General features: G+C 50.6%; 1 protein-coding gene across 5 annotated transcripts; it reads right to left on the bottom strand.

Annotated features, from left to right (window-relative positions):
* Positions 1 to 260: 260 nt before the first annotated feature.
* TRIM46 (tripartite motif containing 46) lies at positions 261 to 15,253 on the bottom strand. Of its 5 annotated transcripts, none has more exons than XM_087881133.1 (10): positions 15,141 to 15,253; positions 12,124 to 12,379; positions 10,689 to 11,035; positions 9,941 to 10,084; positions 9,602 to 9,697; positions 8,530 to 8,783; positions 7,563 to 7,684; positions 3,939 to 4,238; positions 2,284 to 2,581; positions 261 to 1,526 (listed from the first exon to the last, which is right to left on the bottom strand). In XM_087881133.1, exons 1-10 carry the CDS (start codon positions 15,201 to 15,203, stop codon positions 1,151 to 1,153), a joined length of 2,256 nt encoding a protein of 751 aa, XP_087737259.1. In that variant the 5' UTR covers positions 15,204 to 15,253; the 3' UTR covers positions 261 to 1,150. The 5 variants fall into 5 exon arrangements, with proteins under 5 accessions (XP_087737259.1, XP_087737260.1, XP_034262843.2 ...); XM_087881134.1 differs by lacking the exon at positions 15,141 to 15,253 and adding an exon at positions 14,545 to 14,697; XM_034406952.3 differs by lacking the exon at positions 15,141 to 15,253 and adding an exon at positions 13,615 to 13,663.
* Positions 15,254 to 15,734: the final 481 nt, after the last annotated feature.

Below are 15,734 nucleotides of genomic sequence, written 5' to 3'. Positions count from 1 at the left end.
CTTTAGTTTTACGAGAAGGAATTTTTTGGGAAAGAAAATCTAGCATTCTTTTAAATGGGGAAAAAAAGAGTAATTTTGATTCCCGGTTAGGGAATTAGGGGGAATTCATGCCCCGTTTTCAGCTGAGAAATTTAGGCTGTGAAATCCTGCTTAGAAACCATTTGCGGGTTTCGGCGATAGCTTCGGGCCGGGGATCGACACTTAGTCGCGCCGGGGATCGACACTCGGTCGAGCCAGAAAGAAGCAAACTCTGGCGAGGAAACAGTCGGAAATTTTTAAAACGTGGTTATCTTCCCAGCTGCTCATAGTTTCTGAGAGACGATACAATTATAGGTAGCCGCGTGTCACAACCGCCGAAGAAAAATTGGAAGTTGCCAAAATTAGGAAACAAGTTACGGAGCGATTCACAGGAGCGGCAAATTTGAGGAGCGTGACGAGTGACTTTTTTTTAAAAAAGAGAGATTGATTTAAAACGATGACCACAGCGGGATCAATTGTACCTAACGGGTAAAGAGACAGAATTGAAGAGAGGATGGTTTCAAGATGGCGTTTTACAATCTTTTTTTTTTTTTATCTTTTTCAACACAAAAAGTGTGGGGGGGGGGAAAGGCATTGGAAGCCATTCCAAACTCAGCCATGCTCCAAACAAGGATTTGGGGGGAGATGGGGTCGTGTTTGTCTTTTCTCAACTGAGATTCCTGCCCTGGACAGGAACGAAAAGGGTGGGGAAAATCTGGATTTCCCCCCAGAAGTTTAGGCGGTGCGTTGAAGAAGAGAACAAAACAGAGAAAGGACGTTGGATAGTTTTAAAAAATCCCCCTTCATGGGACGGCTGTGGGGGGGAAGTTGCTCTTAGTCCCCACAGCTGGGATGCTCAATTTTTATGGGAAGAGGGTACCGCCGCCGTCGGAATTTAAAGAGTCTATCTGTTGGAAGTTCACTAGAGGGCAGCATTGCTCAACATATGCTCTGCCCTGTTCCTAACCGCCGAAACCCTCTGCTCATTCACCCCATACCTAGAGATATTTTTTTCATTTTCTTTTTTTGCAAGCAGGGGCTGGAGAGCCCCCACCCACCCACCAGACCCCAAGGTCTCCCTCTGCTGGTGGATCCTCTCCCCGAACATGCTCGGAATCGACCGACGGCAAATTCAGTCCAGCTTCGAGAAGCCGCTGATGGTTACTTTCCGTTCCTGACGGCTGACCACCAGCTCTTGAAGGTGCAAGGCGCCGCCGCCGATGAAGCAGAAGGCCGGGCAGACGGGCCCCGAGCAGTCTACCCCGCACTCCCAAAGGCTGCGGAAGGAGACGGCGTCGAAGAACGTCACTTTGCTGTGCTCGTAGTCGAGACAGATGCCAACGCGGGGAGGCAGCGGCACGGTGGAATTGCCGGGATCCCGAGAGGTCAGCGACACTCCGTGGGAAAGGAGGATCTTGCCCATGCCGATGGTCAGGAAGGCGAAGGGTGGTGATGACTCCAACGTGGTATCCTCAGCGCCGCTGTCATGCCCGCTATCCGGATCGTACCTGAGCCGGAGAAAAATGATTCGAAGTAAAATACAGATTCTTGAAAGGAAAAGCAAAACATCCATTCTCGGTTCATTCATTTTCGCAGCCGAAAAGAGCAACCCAATTTACAGGTAGCATCACAATTAAGCCCAACATTTCTGTTGCTCGATGAGACCGTTGTTAAGTGAGCTTTGCCCCGTTTTACGACCTTGCTTGCCACGGTGATTAGCAATAGCGATAGCCCTTATATACCGCTTCACGGTGCTTTACAGCCCTCTGTAAGCGGTTTACAGAGTCAGTCTCTTGCCCCCCCAACAATCTGGGTCCTCGTTTTACGGACCTCGGAAGGACAGAAGCAAGGGTGGGCTGCTGGTGGTTCGTAGGGTTTGGGAGAATCTCTAGCTAAGATTCTATGCAGTTCGGAGAACCCCCAAATCCCCACCCATCCCATCCTGCCGCTCCCAGGAGTCTCCACACGGCCCGTTTTGGATGTAGGTAAATGCAGGATGCCTGCGGAGGCTCAGGGAGGGCGAAAAATGGGCCTACCTGAAGTTTTCGGCCTCCAGAGGGCCTTTGGAGCTTGGGGAGGCCGTTTTCACCCTCCCGGAGGCTCAAAAAAAGCATCCGGAGCCAAGGGAGGGAAAAAATGCCCCCCACCCCATGGTGCAGGAGGCTGACTACTCCACGCCCACTCACACCATTCTAGATCTTCAGAGTTGTGATTGAACAAGTTCTAAACTTAATTCCTTCTCTGCCTTTCCGAATATTTGCTCACCTGGGGCTCGTCACGTCTTGGGGCACCTGGAACCATTCCTGCAGCTTGCTCTCCAGCCCTACGCCCACTTTGACCAGGTAGGAACTGGGATCCACGCAACAGGCCCAATAGCTGCGTCCTTGAGTGACCGCCACGTCGCCGATCACCAGGTCAACGGAGAGATGGCAGCTGGTCATCAAACGCTCGGCGGCAAACAGCATTGGAAGACCGGGAATGCTGCGGACCGCTCGCTGGTCCTTGCTAATGGCCAGGCGTTCTCGGTTGAAACCCCACCGATTGTCCAGAAAGAAATTCAGCACTTGGGGGAAGGAAGAGGGGATGGGAGAAGAAAGCGAGGAACAAAGAATTAGAAAGAGCCTAAACCATATGAGAACAGGAGCTGTGAGAATATAGGAAGAGCCTAAACAGGCGATGGTGAATCTATGGCACGCGTGTCACAGGTGGCACACAGAGCCCTCTCTGTGGGTACGCATGCCGTTGCCAGCTGCTCTTCTAGTTTCCGGCGTGCACATGTATGCCAGCCAGCTGGTCTTCGTGAGTGCCAGAGTGCCGGAAAATGGTCTGAAAATGGCCCAAAAAATGGCCCCCAAAACAGGCCTGAAAATGACCCCAAAACAGGCCTGAAAATGGCCCCCAAACAGCCTGAAAAATGGCCAAAAAACAAGCATGAAAATGACCAGAAAAACAGCCTAAAATGGCTCAAAAAACGGTCCAAAAATGCCCAAAAAACAGGCATGAAAATGGCCGGGAAAACAGCCTGAAAATGGCCTGAAAACGCCCCCAAAATAGCCTGGAAAATGGCCTGAAAAAGGCCAAAAAAATGGCCAAAAAACAGGCATGAAAATAGCTGGAAAAACAGCCTGAAAATGGCCTGAAAACGGCCCCAAAACAGGCCTGAAAACGGCCCAAAAACAGCCTGAAAAACAGCCTGAAAATGACCTGAAAAACGGCCCCAAAACAGCCCGAAAAACAGCCTGAAAAACGGCCCCAAAACAGGCCTGAAAACGGCCCCAAAACAGGCCTGAAAAACAGCCTGAAAATGACCTGAAAAACGGCCCCAAAACAGCCTGAAAAACGGCCCCAAAACAGGCCTGAAAACAGCCCAAAACAACCTGAAAATGACCTGAAAAATGGCCTGAAAAAGGCCCAAAAACAGGCCTGAAAACGGCCCAAAAACAGCCTGAAAAACAGCCTGAAAAAACAGGCGTGCGTGCGCCAGCCAGTTGGTCCTCAGGTTCCCGGTGCTCCGGCTTGCGCACATGCACACAATTTCATTGAAAAACTGTCATTCAAAATACCCAACGAAATATTTTTGTATATCATTTTTGTATATCTCGTTTTTTCTACGTGTTTCCCTTTTCTTCTTTATACCGCAACTGCTATTCTAATAGCAAGTCCTTCCTAAAAGTTACAGTATTACATTCTTGATTAAATTATCTTTCCGTGGATATATCATTTTATGGTACTACTCCCCCCGAAAAAAGTGGTGTTATTAGCTAGTTTTAGAAAATACACTTTTCCCAAAAGGTTTCCACAATTTTGGCCGCTACTGGAGTGTTCAACTTACAACCATCCGTTGTGTGACTGTTCAAAGTTACAACAGCACTGGAAAAAGGAAAAACACGAGACGAGGAAAACGAGAAAGGAGGGTTTACCGGGTGCAGGCGGCGTACGCAGGTAGATATCCTCGCTGTAGTCTCCGAAGCCAGCTTTGTTGTATCCTCGGACGCGCAGCACGTAAACGCTATCCGTGTCCACGTACTCCACAACGGCGCTCGTGCCTCGGACCTCTTCCCGTCTCTGCCACAGTTTGAGCGCCTTGCCCTTGGGCTCGGCCCGCCGGAACTCCACCGTGTAGTGCCAGGCGGCTGGCGAATGCTGCGGCAGGCGCCAGCAGAGGAAGATCTGGTCGTAGGCGTACGTCCGCTGCGTGTCGATCACAGGAGCCTCCGGGGCTGCAACGGGAGGGAAGAGGAGAGGAAGGCGCGTGACGTCAGACCGCAGGCTGCGCGGCGCGGCTGAGCGCTTTGCAGACTGACCGCAGACGACCAGGTACGAGGTCCCGAAGTACCGAGAAGAAACGGGCGTGTTCCGCGGAGGAACATCGGAAGGGGAGAGGGACAAGAATCAAGGGGGACAGGCAAGCTGCTGAGAAGAATCCGGGGGGGCACAAGAGAGACTGAGTGCAAGTCGGGGAAAAAATCAGAGGAAGAGGCGGAGGAGGGAAGAGAAAGAGAGAGAGACGGAGAGTGAGAAAAACGAGAGAAGGGTGCAAGGATACAGGAGGAGAGATGCCGAAAATAAAGGAAAGGATTTGGGACACCATTGAAACTAATCAAAATTAAGCTTTTTAGCTCCAACACGGTTCCCGTAGAGACCAAAATAACCAGGATTCCCGTCGTCTACCGGACTCCCTGGTGGCTGTTGTTTTGTCCCAAATAAATTAAGCAATGGAGTTACAGGAAGTCAGCAAGCAACAGATGATGATTAGAAGTAAGCTTATCTTTTGCACTTAGGGGTGCCTTTAACTGGTTACGCGAAGGCACTTTTTGCTCTGCCATCTGATTAAATCTGCAAATAAGTCAAGGCTTTGGAACTCGCGCCGTGCAGAAGGACAAGAGGTTCTGTTGAACTACAGGTCCCATAATGCACCCCTAGCATGGCCCTGCTGGTGGAGAGGATAATGGGTACCGGTGGCCTACGTTTATATAGAGCATCAGGTTGGGGAAAGCAAGTCTTGAAGATGTCAATATGAAAGACTTGGCAACAGGACACCAAAGCAAGAATGACATGGGGTGGGTTTTTTTGTGCCAGCCACCTGTTGGTGCCCATTCTCTGGTACTCCATTCCCTCTCTCTCGATCATATCTAACCTTGCTTTGCCTTCTTTTGGGGACTCCACAGCCAGGTTTCCACTGCCGAGAAGATCACTGGAGGTTTTTAAGAAGAAACTAGACAGTCGCTTATCTGAAATGGCATCGGTACTCCTGCTTCAGCAGGGGGCTTGACTAGAAGATCTCCAAGATCCCTTCCCGCTCTATTCTATTCTAAAGACCTCTTACGCAATCCACTGGCCTCCTCCATAAACACGCCTTCCCTCCATAAACCCAATTCCCATCCAGGTTCAGTCCAACCGAACCAGGATAACAAAAATTTTGACAAACTAAGTCATGGTTTGTTTGTTTCGCAAAAATTAGGGAGAGGCCACCGAGGGGAACTGCAGGGAGCCGTGGCGGGTAGGAAAAGCCTTCAGAACGCTTTCGATCGGAAACTCTTGGTGCAAATAAGCATTCCAGCATTCTAAGCCCTCGCGGAGGCTCTTCCGGCCTTCAGGAGGACTAGAACGTTTATTTCAACAAGGGTTTGAAATAAGGTCCCAAAACGAAGGTCTGAGGACGGAAAGGGAGAAGGGAGAGGCAGGGATGGATGCAATGGAAGGGCTGAGGAGAAGAAAGAGAAGTGGGGGGGGGAGGGGGGGAAGGATTTGGGCGGGACGGGATCGGTGGAGTGGGACGTGACTTGCCTCAGTTTTAACTGCGGTGATGTCTCAGCAGCAGACCCAGCCTATAAACAAAGAGAGGTAAAGCAGAGGGATCAACAGCCACGCACCTGGCAGGAGTGGGCCGTGGTGGGGTGGGCGGCGGGCGGGCTTCGACCCGGCGGGAAACCAAAATTAAACTCGTGATCTCCAACACGGTTCCCGTGGGAGCCAAAACAACCAGGATTCCCGCTGTCTACCGGACGCTCTAGTAGCTGTCGTTTTGCCCTACATCAATCCATTTCGAAACTACGGGCCGTTCCCGACTTGCGAACGCTCATTTAGCGACCGTTGGGAGTTACCACGGCCCTGGAAAAAAAAGCGAGTTTCTCGGACGTACACCCGCGGCAGTAGGCCTGTGTATTTCACAATTCAGGCGCTTGGCAACGGACCCTGTATTTAGGACGGGCGCAGCGTCCGAGGGTCGTGCGATCCCTTTCGGTGACGAATGGGTCGGCCAACGGCCAAAAACACCTCAAAGAATTGGGCCGTGGGGTGGGCAGACTCTGTGGCTCGAACTTGGGGCCGGCTGTGGATTATGGATCGCATCCGGGCCAGGGGAGAAAGAGGGAAGCTGGCTGGCTGGGGCGAAGGGACCCTGAGAATTAAAAACGATACAAGCGATGGGAATCAAAGCATCGGAAAGGATTTCAGGTACTCCCATCCGCAGGTGAGGGACAGGTAAGGGCCAAGGTGGACTCACCACCACGCCGACGGTTCCAGGCTCCCACGGTCTTTCCGCTCTTCCACAGGTCATGCAACACATATACACAACACAACAAAAAAACAACACAGTACGTGCCCCGAGAGGCTCACAGTACAGAGTTGGTACTCCAGTTGCAGGAAACTCTTGAGATATTCAAGTCTTTTGATCTACAGCAGCGATTCCCAACCTTGGCAACTTTAAGAGGGGTGGACTTCAACTCCCAGAATCCCCCAGTCAGCCTGTTTTAAGAGGGGTGGACTTCAACTCCCAGAATCCCCCAGCCAGCCTGTTTTAAGAGGGGTGGGCTTCCACTCCCAGAATCCCCCAGCCAGCCTGTTTTAAGAGGGGTGGACTTCAACTCCCAGAATCCCAGCCAGCTTATTTTAAGAGAGGTGGACTTCAACTCCCAGAATTCCCTAGCCTGCATGCTTTAAGATGAGTGGACTTCAACTCCCAGAATCCCCCAGCCAGAAGGGGAAGATGTATAGACTTTGACATGACTGGCTGGGGAATTCTGGGAGTCGAAGTCCACACATCTTAAAATCGCCAAGGTTGAGAAATCTACACGGGTACTTACAACCTTGTGCAAAGCACTCTGAAACTATATTGGTAACAACCAGCACGCCTGACAGTTACAGGTCATCCTCGTTTAGCGACTGCCGTGGGAACCAACAACGGGGCCGTTAAACGAGGCAGTCACTAAGTAGAACGTCGACCGTGCTAATGATCTGTTTGCTTTACAAGACCTGCGAAGGTCTTCGATGCGAGGAATGGTTGCAAGGTTACTTTCTCGTCACGGGTCGTCACTGCGAATGGTCGCTAAAAGGAGGCAGTCGCTAAACGAGGACCGCCTGTAGCGACTTGAAAACGATGACGGCGGCCACAGAAACAGGGCAATGTCTGTCAGAAATGGAAGCCGTAGTTGGCCACTAATCTATAAGCTGCCGTTTTAATTTTGGGGGGAGAGAAATTAAAATTTTTGTCGTAGCCGGAAGGAAGAAGGCCAAGCATCATTTAATGACGGCTTTTTACGCACCTTTAATAAAAATTAGGTCTGTAAGCAGCTTCACTTCTCGGCTCACGTCCACCTGGAATTGGCTGAAGGAGGCGCTGGCCGCTGGCCGGAACGCCTGAAGGGAATCGGTCGCTCTGAGGATCCTGTCATAAAGGCGGAGCAGCCCAAATGAGAGCAGGAAAAATAAATCAAGAATCAGGGGGCGAAAAAAATTAGTCTCTGAATATAGATAAACCACCATCGCTTACTGGATTGTGAGAGACAATACGCACGCACATTTATATTGTACAAGAAGTCCTCGACTTACGGCCACAATGGAGCCCCAAATTTTCCGTCACTAAGTGAGACGTTGGTCGAGTGAATTTGGAAAAACCGTCACTTTTTTTCAGTGTCGTCGTGACCTTCAACGGTCACTAAATGAATTGTCATTAAGCCGAGGACTAACTATATACACGTACATTGACACTGTACAGGCAGTCCCTCAACTTATGACCACAATTGGGTCCGAATTTTCCACTATGAAGTCAGGACGGTCCTAAGTCGAGTCGGACCTGATTTGATCAATTTTTACCGCTGTTAAAAATTTGTCATCAAATCAAGTCCAACTCGACTTACGACCGCCGTGACTGACAGTGGAATCGTACAGTTGTTAAGCGAATCACAGCCGCTAAGTGAATCCAGCCCGCAAAATGACTTACCGCAATCACCGACAGTGGATTCATACAGTTGTTAAGCGAATCAGATGGCCGTTAAATGAATCCCGCCCGCAAAATGACTTACCACGATCACCGACAGTGGGATCGTACCGTTGTTAAGCAAATCAGAGGGTTGTTAAGTGAATCCAACTGGCCAAATGACTTACCGCAATCACCGACAGTGGGATCGTACAGTCATTAAGCGGATCAGACGGTCGCTAAGTGAATCCAGCCTCCCCAATGGGTTTTTTTGGGGTTGTTGTTTTTTTTTGCTGTTTTTCGGCAAAACGCACCTGTGATGAAGCTGCTTGGCGGCCTGGACGAAACAGGGCTGGTCGGTTTCCTTCAAGACTTCTTGTGAGTAGCCCACCATTCCAGAATTTTCCATCATGGCCTGATGTTCTTGCAGCTGAGTTTGTAGGCGACCGACCCGGTCTTGGCGACAATCTTCGATGGCGTTAAGCAGGGCGGATCGCTTCTCATCCAGCAGGCTGCTTAAATTGTTCATCAGCCTTATGATCTCTTCCTTCGCCTGAGTGCCATTCACCTGCGAGGAAATTTGACAGCTTGACAATACAGGGAGGGGAAAGGGGGGAGGGACGCACAATGAAGATTACTGCAAAATCCCCATTCCCACCCCACTCCAGGGGAAAAGATACTGGAAAATCCCCATTCCCTCCCCACTCCTGGGGGAAGGATACTGGAAAATCCCCATTCCCTCCCCACTCCAGGAGAAAGATACTGGAAAATCCCCATTCCCTCCCCACTCCTGGGGGAAGGATACTGCAAAATCCCCATTCCCACCTCACTCCAGGGGAAAGATACTGCAAAATCCCCATTCCCACCCCACTCCAGGGAGAAGGATACTGCAAAATCCCCATTCCCTCCCCAATCCAGGGGAAGAATACTGCAAAATCCCCATTCCCTCCCCACTCCAGGAGAAGGATACTGCAAAATCCCCATTCCCTCCCCACTCCTGGGAGAAGGATACTGCAAAATCCCCATTCCCTCCTCACTCGAGGGGGAAGGATACTGCAAAATCCCCATTCCCACCCCACTCCAGGGAGGATACTGCAAAAGCCCCATTCCCACCCCACTCCAGGGAAAAGGATACTGCAAAATCCCCATTCCCTTCTCACTCGAGGGGGAAGAATACTGCAAAATCCCTATTCCCTCCCCACTCCTGGGGGAAGGATACTGCAAAATCCCCATTCCCACCCCAATCTGGGGCCAGCCAGAGGTGGCATTTGCCGGTTCTCCGAACTACTCAAAATTTCCGCTACCGGTTCTCCAGAACCTGTCAGAACCTGCTGGATTTCACCCCTGGTTCAACCCCAACAAAATAATAACGAAAAGCAACGTTACCTCCGTGAGTCGAAGAGTCTCTTCTAATTCGTTGATTTGTGACTGCACCGTGTCTTGATTGCTCAGGATATAAGTTAGGCTTTTCGTCAATTTTTCCTGCGAGCGAGAAAAAAACGGAGTGACGTAACTGGGCAGAGGGAGTGATCCTACAGACCCCTGATCTCTATCAGGCTCCAAAACCCAGTTGCACGGAAAAAAAAACAGGAGATGTGTTCCCATAATCCACTCCAGGTCCCTTCCAAAGATTGTGTAATAATTGTGTTTCTATTTAGTGGCCGATTAAAACGTCAAGGATCGGAGACGGGAGGGAAAAAATATGAGCTTCTACAAAATTCTCACCTTGAGAGCCTGGTAGGCGCTGAGCACAGGCGTGATTTTATGACTCGCGTGCGTGCGACGAACTCGACACAACTGGCACACCAAACGCTGGCAGGTTTTACAGTAATGAGTGACTTCTTCTCGGTGTTCGGGACACAGCAAACCCTGCAAAGAACATCCGTCTGCAGTTACAACGCTGATGAAAAAGTAATTTGTCGGCCAATCCTCGTGTTTGTGACCTTTGTTAAGCAAAAGAAAGCTGGAAGGAAGATTGTCAGTTGTGGTTTTATTTCGCCAATTGTGGTCACTAAACGAGGACGATCCTTAGACGCTGTTTTTGAACCTTCCTGTCGCCAATGTGGAGGGGTTTTTTTCAGCAGATATATTCTCATCGTGCCCAGAAGACAAATATTTCTCTCTCTGGGCACAATGAGAATATATCTGCTGAACAAAACTCCGCTCTGGCAACAAGAAGGGCATCCGGCCAGTAAACACTCAACTCCATTTAGTTGCTCCGATTCCATCCTGCAAGGGATTATTAAAAGAAGATGAACTAAAAGTAGAATACGAACCTTACGAAATAAAAACATGAATGGGGTGTTCAAATCTAAGAAATGAAAACACGAATGTTTTCCTTCGGAACTAAGGTATAAAAATAGATATAGACACAGAAAAGAGAGTTGGAAGGGGCCTGAGAGGTCATTTAGTCTTCAGGAAAGGAATTGGGGGGGCACATTTTGAGCCCTCGAAGGCGAGAGGGGAGCCTTACTTTGGGACGGAAAGTGAGCGTCGGAGGGATCGGTTCGTGCTGCGCTTTCTGCGTCCCCCACGGGTGGTAAAGTTTGAAGCATTCGTTGCAAAAGCTGGACCTGCACTCGGTGCAGCCCTTGGTGGCTTCCAGCTGCGGCGGCTTGCAGAACTGGCACATGATGGCCGCGTTGACGTTGATGGTGTGGCGGTAACGCTCCACCACCCGTTCCAGCGTCAGGTTCCGGAAGAGGCTGCCCAAACCTCGCTCGCCCAGGTCCACGTCTCGTTGGCACAGCGGGCACGGAAAGAGAATGCTCTGGGGGTGCAAGGCGCCACCCCGTTTCCGGCCGGGATACGTGCCGAAACCTGGGTGGAATGGAAAACGGGGAACATTATTACAAAGGAGAGTGGTGCGGAGTTCTCACCTCCCAATCAAGAGGCTGCGAGTTCGATCCTAGGTAGAGGATCTCTCTCTGGGCACAATGAGGATATATATCTGCCGAACAAAACTCCTCACTGGAAACAGGAAAGGCATCCGGCCATTAAAAACACTCTGCTGGCTCCTTTCAGTTGCCCAGACTCCACCCCACAAGCAATTATGGGGTCGTTAAAAGATGATGATGATGATAATTACAAAGAAGAAATATGTTTTCCGGATGTTACTTAGGAGATTGACAAAGGAGGACTGCTCCGGGCAGGAGCAGTCTATCTCTAAGCAATCAGATGGAAAGATCCGTTCAGGGATCTTCTCTCTCTCTCTCTCCACAATTGCTTTTGTCTGGTTTTGGATTCCTCTCCAAATGTGGATTTGGTGCCCTCGAGATATTGTCGACTCAATACTTGGCAGCCGTATATAGCTAGTCCTCGACTTATGACAGCTCGTCTGGAGACTGTTCGAAGTTACAACGGCAGTGAAAAAAGTGACCTTCGGACCGCTTTTCACACTGACGACATGGCAGCATCCCTGCGATCAATCCTCTTTTAACGACCCCATCATCTGGGCAACTGAATGGAACTGACTGTTTACTGGCCCGATGCCCTTCCTGTCACCAGTGCGGAGTCTTTTTTCCCAGCAGATATATTCTCAGAGTGCCCAGAGAGAGAGAAATATCTGCCTCTACCTAGGATCCCTGCGAACATGTGGTCAAAATTCAGACGCTTGCCCCTCCCCCCGCCAACTCCTATTTATGATGAGGTCGCAGCGTCCCGTGATCCCGTTTTGTGACCGTCTGACAAGGACAGTCAACGGGGACGCCAGATTCACCTCACGACCAAGTTCCTGACTTAACGACGGCAGGGGATTCGTTTAACTGGGTCGTAAAATGGAGCGGAACCTCCCTTAGCCACTGTCTTACTTAGCACCAGAAACACTGGGATCCAATTGCGGTCGTAAGTCAAGGACTGCCTTGTATTTTCAAAGATCCAATCGGACAGGAAGTCCAAAAGAAGAGTACCCGATTTCAGAAGCCGGTCTAACCGCTCCGGTTTTGGCACGATCCGGCGCCCTAAACGAGGACTCCGTGTAGCTGGGGTGGACGCCGGGGAGGTTGGCTCCGAGGTGGGGTCCGGACAGATGTAACCCTGCTGCAGAAGGACTTCGGTGGCGCAGATGTGGCAAACGTTATGCATGCATGGCAAAACCAGAGGTTGCTTGTACATTTCTTTGCAGACTGGGCACAGCAGTTCTCGCTCCATATTTTTTATGCTCGTCTGCAAAAAAAAAAAAAAAAAAAAGGGAAAAAAGAAAAGGAAAAAGAAAAGAGGAGGGAGGAGAGTTGGAAGGGGGGGGGAAAAAACCAAAAGCGCCATATCTGCAAATAATTGTGCTCTATTTTGGTACCCGCCACGAGATCAGATCAGCTGTTATAGGGGGTCCTTGTAAAATTTATTTGTAATCCCGCCTTTATTAGGTTTACAAGTCATTCAAGGTGGCTAAATGTATCCAACACGCCTTCCTCCTGCTATTTCTACCCCCCCAAAAAAACGACAACCTTGTGAGGTGAGATGGGTTGGGCTGAGATGGATGGGCTCAAGGTCACCCAGCTGGTTTTCAGGGCTAAGGCGGGACTTGAACTCCCCGTCTCCTGGTGATTGGTCCAAATTCCACCTAAATGGCTTTCATGCCTAAAGTAGGATTAGAACTCCCATCTCCTGGTGATTGGTCCGAATTCCACCTAAATGGCTCTTATGCCTAAGGCGGGACTAGAACTCCCAGTCTCCTGGTGATTGGCTCACAGTCACCCATTTGGCTTTCGTGGCTAAGGCGGAACTAGAACTCCCATCTCCTGGTGATTGGTCCAAAGTCCACCTAAATGGCTCTTATGCCTAAGGCGGGACTAGAACTCCCAGTCTCCTGGTGATTGGCTCACAGTCACCCATTTGGCTTTCGTGGCTAAGGCGGAACTAGAACTCCCATCTCCTGGTGATTGGTCCAAAGTCCACCTAATTGGTTTTCATACCTAAGGTAGGACTAGAACTCCCAGTCTCCTGGTGATTGGTCCGAAGTCCACCTAATTGGCTTTTATGCCTAAGGCGGGACTAGAACTCCCAGTCTCCTGGTGATTGGTCCGAAGTCCACCTAATTGGCTTTCATGCCTAAGGCAGGACTAGAACTCGCATCTCCCACTTTCTAGCCTTGTGCATTCACCATTAGACCAAACCGGCATACAGCGAAAAATCAGCTGCTGAGGACGATGGGACTTGCAATCCAGAAGCCCCCCAGGCTTTTGCTGGAGCTGAACCCCAGATTTCCCCCCCCACACATACACACACAATAAACCCAACAAAGTAATTAGGACTCCATCTTGGCTTGCTAAGAATAAACCCGACATGTTTTACAGCTCAAGAGAGCGTTTCAAGAGGCTCTTCGGAATGCAGCCAATCAATCAGAAAAAAAGAACATTTCCTTTCTCTCTCTTTCATAAAAGGAAAAAAAAAAAGGCAACCTTAGGAGAACTTCCATGTCCAGGAGCAATCTATCTGCAAAGACCAGGTTCTGATGGATTGAAGAAGGAGAAGGAGAAGGAGAAGAAGAAGAAGAAGAAAAAGAAAAAGAAGAAGAAGAAGAAGAAGAAGAAGAAGAAGAAGAAGAAGAAGAAGAAGAAGAAGAAGAAGAAGAAGAAGAAAATAAATCTGACAGATTCCCCACCCACCCACCCACCCAAAGATTTAAAAATGACTTTCTCCTTGTTCTCAACCTGGGATCTGTCTAGGATCAGAAAAAAAAAGAACATTTTTCTCTCTCTCTCTTTCATTAAAAAAAGAAAGAAAGAAAGAAAGGAAACCTTAGGAGAACTTCCCTGTCCAGGAGCAATCTATCTGCAAAGACCAAGTTCCAATGGATTCCAGAAGAAGAAATGAATCTGACAGATTTCCCTCTCCCCCCTCCCCAAAGATCTAAAAATGACTTTGTTCCCACCAGGGATCCGTCTTAAGATCAAGGGCAGACCGGAGGCCGCTATCTAAATATACCCGCTGACCCCCCAGTCTCTAATTTTCCTCCATCGCCACGCATGAAAAGATCCCACCCCCCCACACTCCCCGTTTCTCAAAACAGCTCGGCTGACTGCCCGGTCTCTGATCTTTGCCACGAATCCTTCAAGGGCATCCATTCCTGGATCCTTCCTCCTACCTTCCTTTCGGGATCTCCCCGCATCTGAGGCCCCCCACCCACCCACATGTGCCCCCCCCACCACCACCCATGCCAGGGATTCAAGAGTTTCCTCTCGCAGCAAAAAATCCTCTCCATTTTAGCCAAACTGAGCCAGCCAAGCCCCACCCACCTCTCTCCTCCCGTGGTGGCCCATCATCCAAAGCCCAGGCTGGGAAGCATGGGCTTTGGTGGGTGGGCGAGGGTGGGGAAAAAGGAATCTTACCTTGCCCACCCTCTGCCGGGGTGCCATTTCCTTGCTGGCAGGCAAGGGAGGAAAAGGGGACAAAGCAGAGAGAGAGAGAGAGAGAGAGAGAGGAGGGGAGGGGGGAAAAAAGAGAGGGAGAGCTGGACCACGGCCTGGGTAGCAGGCAGGGAGGAGGTTGCCATGGCGACGGCGGCTGTGCTCGGATGCTCATAGCATCCTTGCTCATTTTTTATTTTTTTTTGCCCCGGAGGGAGAATAGAAGAAAAACACCCAGGGGAAAAAAATTGGGGGGGGGGGTTGGAATTAGGAAAGGCGCCAGATTTTGGGGTGGGGGGCTCAGCCAACACCCACCTGGAGTGGGGGGGGGCAATTAAAAAAAAGGGGGGGAAAGAAGCGACGCTCCCACTTTCCCACGACGGAGACAATAGCGAATTGTCGAATTTTCTCCCGGTCCCCCCAAAAATTTTAAATTCCACCTCCCTTCCAAACCTCCCCATATAATGCACAGAGGGAGGGGCGCCCCCGTCCTGCTTGGCTGCCCCTCCCCCTCCATCCATCCATCTATCTATCTATCCGACACCCCCCACCCCCCCAAAAAAAGGCTTGTTTCTCACGCTGATCCGGACGAGAGCATCCATGATGGAGGTAAAAGAGTGGAGGTCGTCGCCCTCGGCCATGTCTCCCGGGGAAGCGGGGCGGGGATGCTTTTCCCAGCGGGGACCCCCACCCACCCACCCAGCGCCGCGCCTGCAGCGGCGGCGGCCGGCTAACGCTTCGGTCTATTGCAGCTGGGGCTGATCCGTAGGGAGGGGTGGGGGGATGGAGAGAGGGAGGAAGGGAGAGTGCGCATGCTCGGGGGGAAGAGTGGCTCATCCCCCCCTCCAGTCCACCCACCCACCCATTTTAAGGAGGGAGGGGGGGGAAATCCCTTTGCATCGCGATTGATGGATGAGCCAAAAGAATTTGCAAGTTTAGAGAGAGTGGGGCGCCCACATTGGAGTTGTGCATCGGTGGGGGAGCCTTCTGCACAAGGTGTTGCCCAGCTGGGCATGCATTGCACAGCCCTTGGTGGAGAGGCCGCCTCTGAGCCTACGCAGAGTGCCTCTCCGCTTCTGCAAGGGCAGAGATGGGGAAGGCGTTGCTGGTCAAGGATTGCAAAAGCGACTCGTGTAAATTTTATTCAATATACGTTTTTTTTTTTTTTAGGA

The sequence above is a fragment of the Pantherophis guttatus genome, chromosome 18, assembly GCF_059756535.1.
Source record: "Pantherophis guttatus breed Tessera chromosome 18, ASM5975653v1, whole genome shotgun sequence".
Taxonomy (NCBI): domain Eukaryota; kingdom Metazoa; phylum Chordata; class Lepidosauria; order Squamata; family Colubridae; genus Pantherophis; species Pantherophis guttatus.
This window is presented reverse-complemented; position numbering and strand designations above follow the sequence as displayed.